Source organism: Octodon degus, unplaced genomic scaffold (assembly GCF_000260255.1).
Source record: "Octodon degus isolate 3935 unplaced genomic scaffold, OctDeg1.0 scaffold00051, whole genome shotgun sequence".
Lineage (NCBI taxonomy): Eukaryota > Metazoa > Chordata > Mammalia > Rodentia > Octodontidae > Octodon > Octodon degus.
In genome coordinates this window covers 12,741,375-12,742,084 of record NW_004524627.1, presented here as the reverse complement: position 1 = coordinate 12,742,084, position 710 = coordinate 12,741,375, and the positions used below count along the sequence as shown (strand labels likewise).

Genomic DNA, 710 nt, shown 5'->3' with positions numbered 1-710 from the left:
TAGCACTCAAGGTATAGCAGCACTGGTTACATACCCACAAATTCACAACCACTCAGTGTTATAGTGTTTTTGACTCCACAGCAAGCAAAGTCCAGTGTGCCTAATGAAAATAATTTTAAGGGAGAACTCGTAGACTTCCCTCCCTCCTTATGCTCCCATTAGCCAAATAATCTATTCTGATCTAAATTAGCCAAAGCATGGAGAGGAGAAAAGGTAGAGTATAGGGAGCAGTAATAGAAGAAAAAAGAGGCAGAGCGGTTTGGTCGTTCGTTGAGGGTTTGTCGTTTTTGTTTTCGTCAACTGCGGCTGTTGCCTGAAGGCCAGCGCGGCGGTCTGAAAAGCTACTTAAGACTTCTGCGTTGGGTAAAAGAAAATGGCCCGAACCAAGCAGACTGCTCGTAAGTCCACTGGTGGGAAAGCCCCCCGAAAACAACTGGCCACTAAAGCTGCCAGGAAAAGCGCCCCCTCTACTGGCGGGGTGAAGAAACCTCATCGCTACAGGCCTGGTACCGTAGCGCTTAGAGAGATTCGTCGTTACCAGAAATCGACGGAGCTTCTCATTCGGAAGCTGCCTTTCCAGAGGTTGGTGAGAGAGATTGCCCAGGATTTCAAAACCGACTTGAGGTTTCAGAGTGCAGCCATTGGTGCTCTTCAGGAGGCTAGTGAAGCATACCTGGTGGGCTTATTTGAAGATACTAATCTGTGTGCCA

At 48.0% G+C, this 710-nt stretch overlaps 1 protein-coding gene across 1 annotated transcript in view; it reads left to right on the top strand.

The window, feature by feature from the left end:
* The first annotated feature begins 246 nt into the window (after positions 1 to 246).
* LOC105742426 (histone H3.3-like) overlaps positions 247 to 710 on the top strand; it is a 73,223-nt gene continuing 72,759 nt past the window's right edge. The window contains exon 1 of the mRNA XM_012515144.2: positions 247 to 704. Within this exon, the coding sequence (XP_012370598.1) occupies positions 374 to 704 (331 nt within the window). The 5' untranslated portion in view covers positions 247 to 373. The remainder of the gene's footprint in view (positions 705 to 710) is intronic.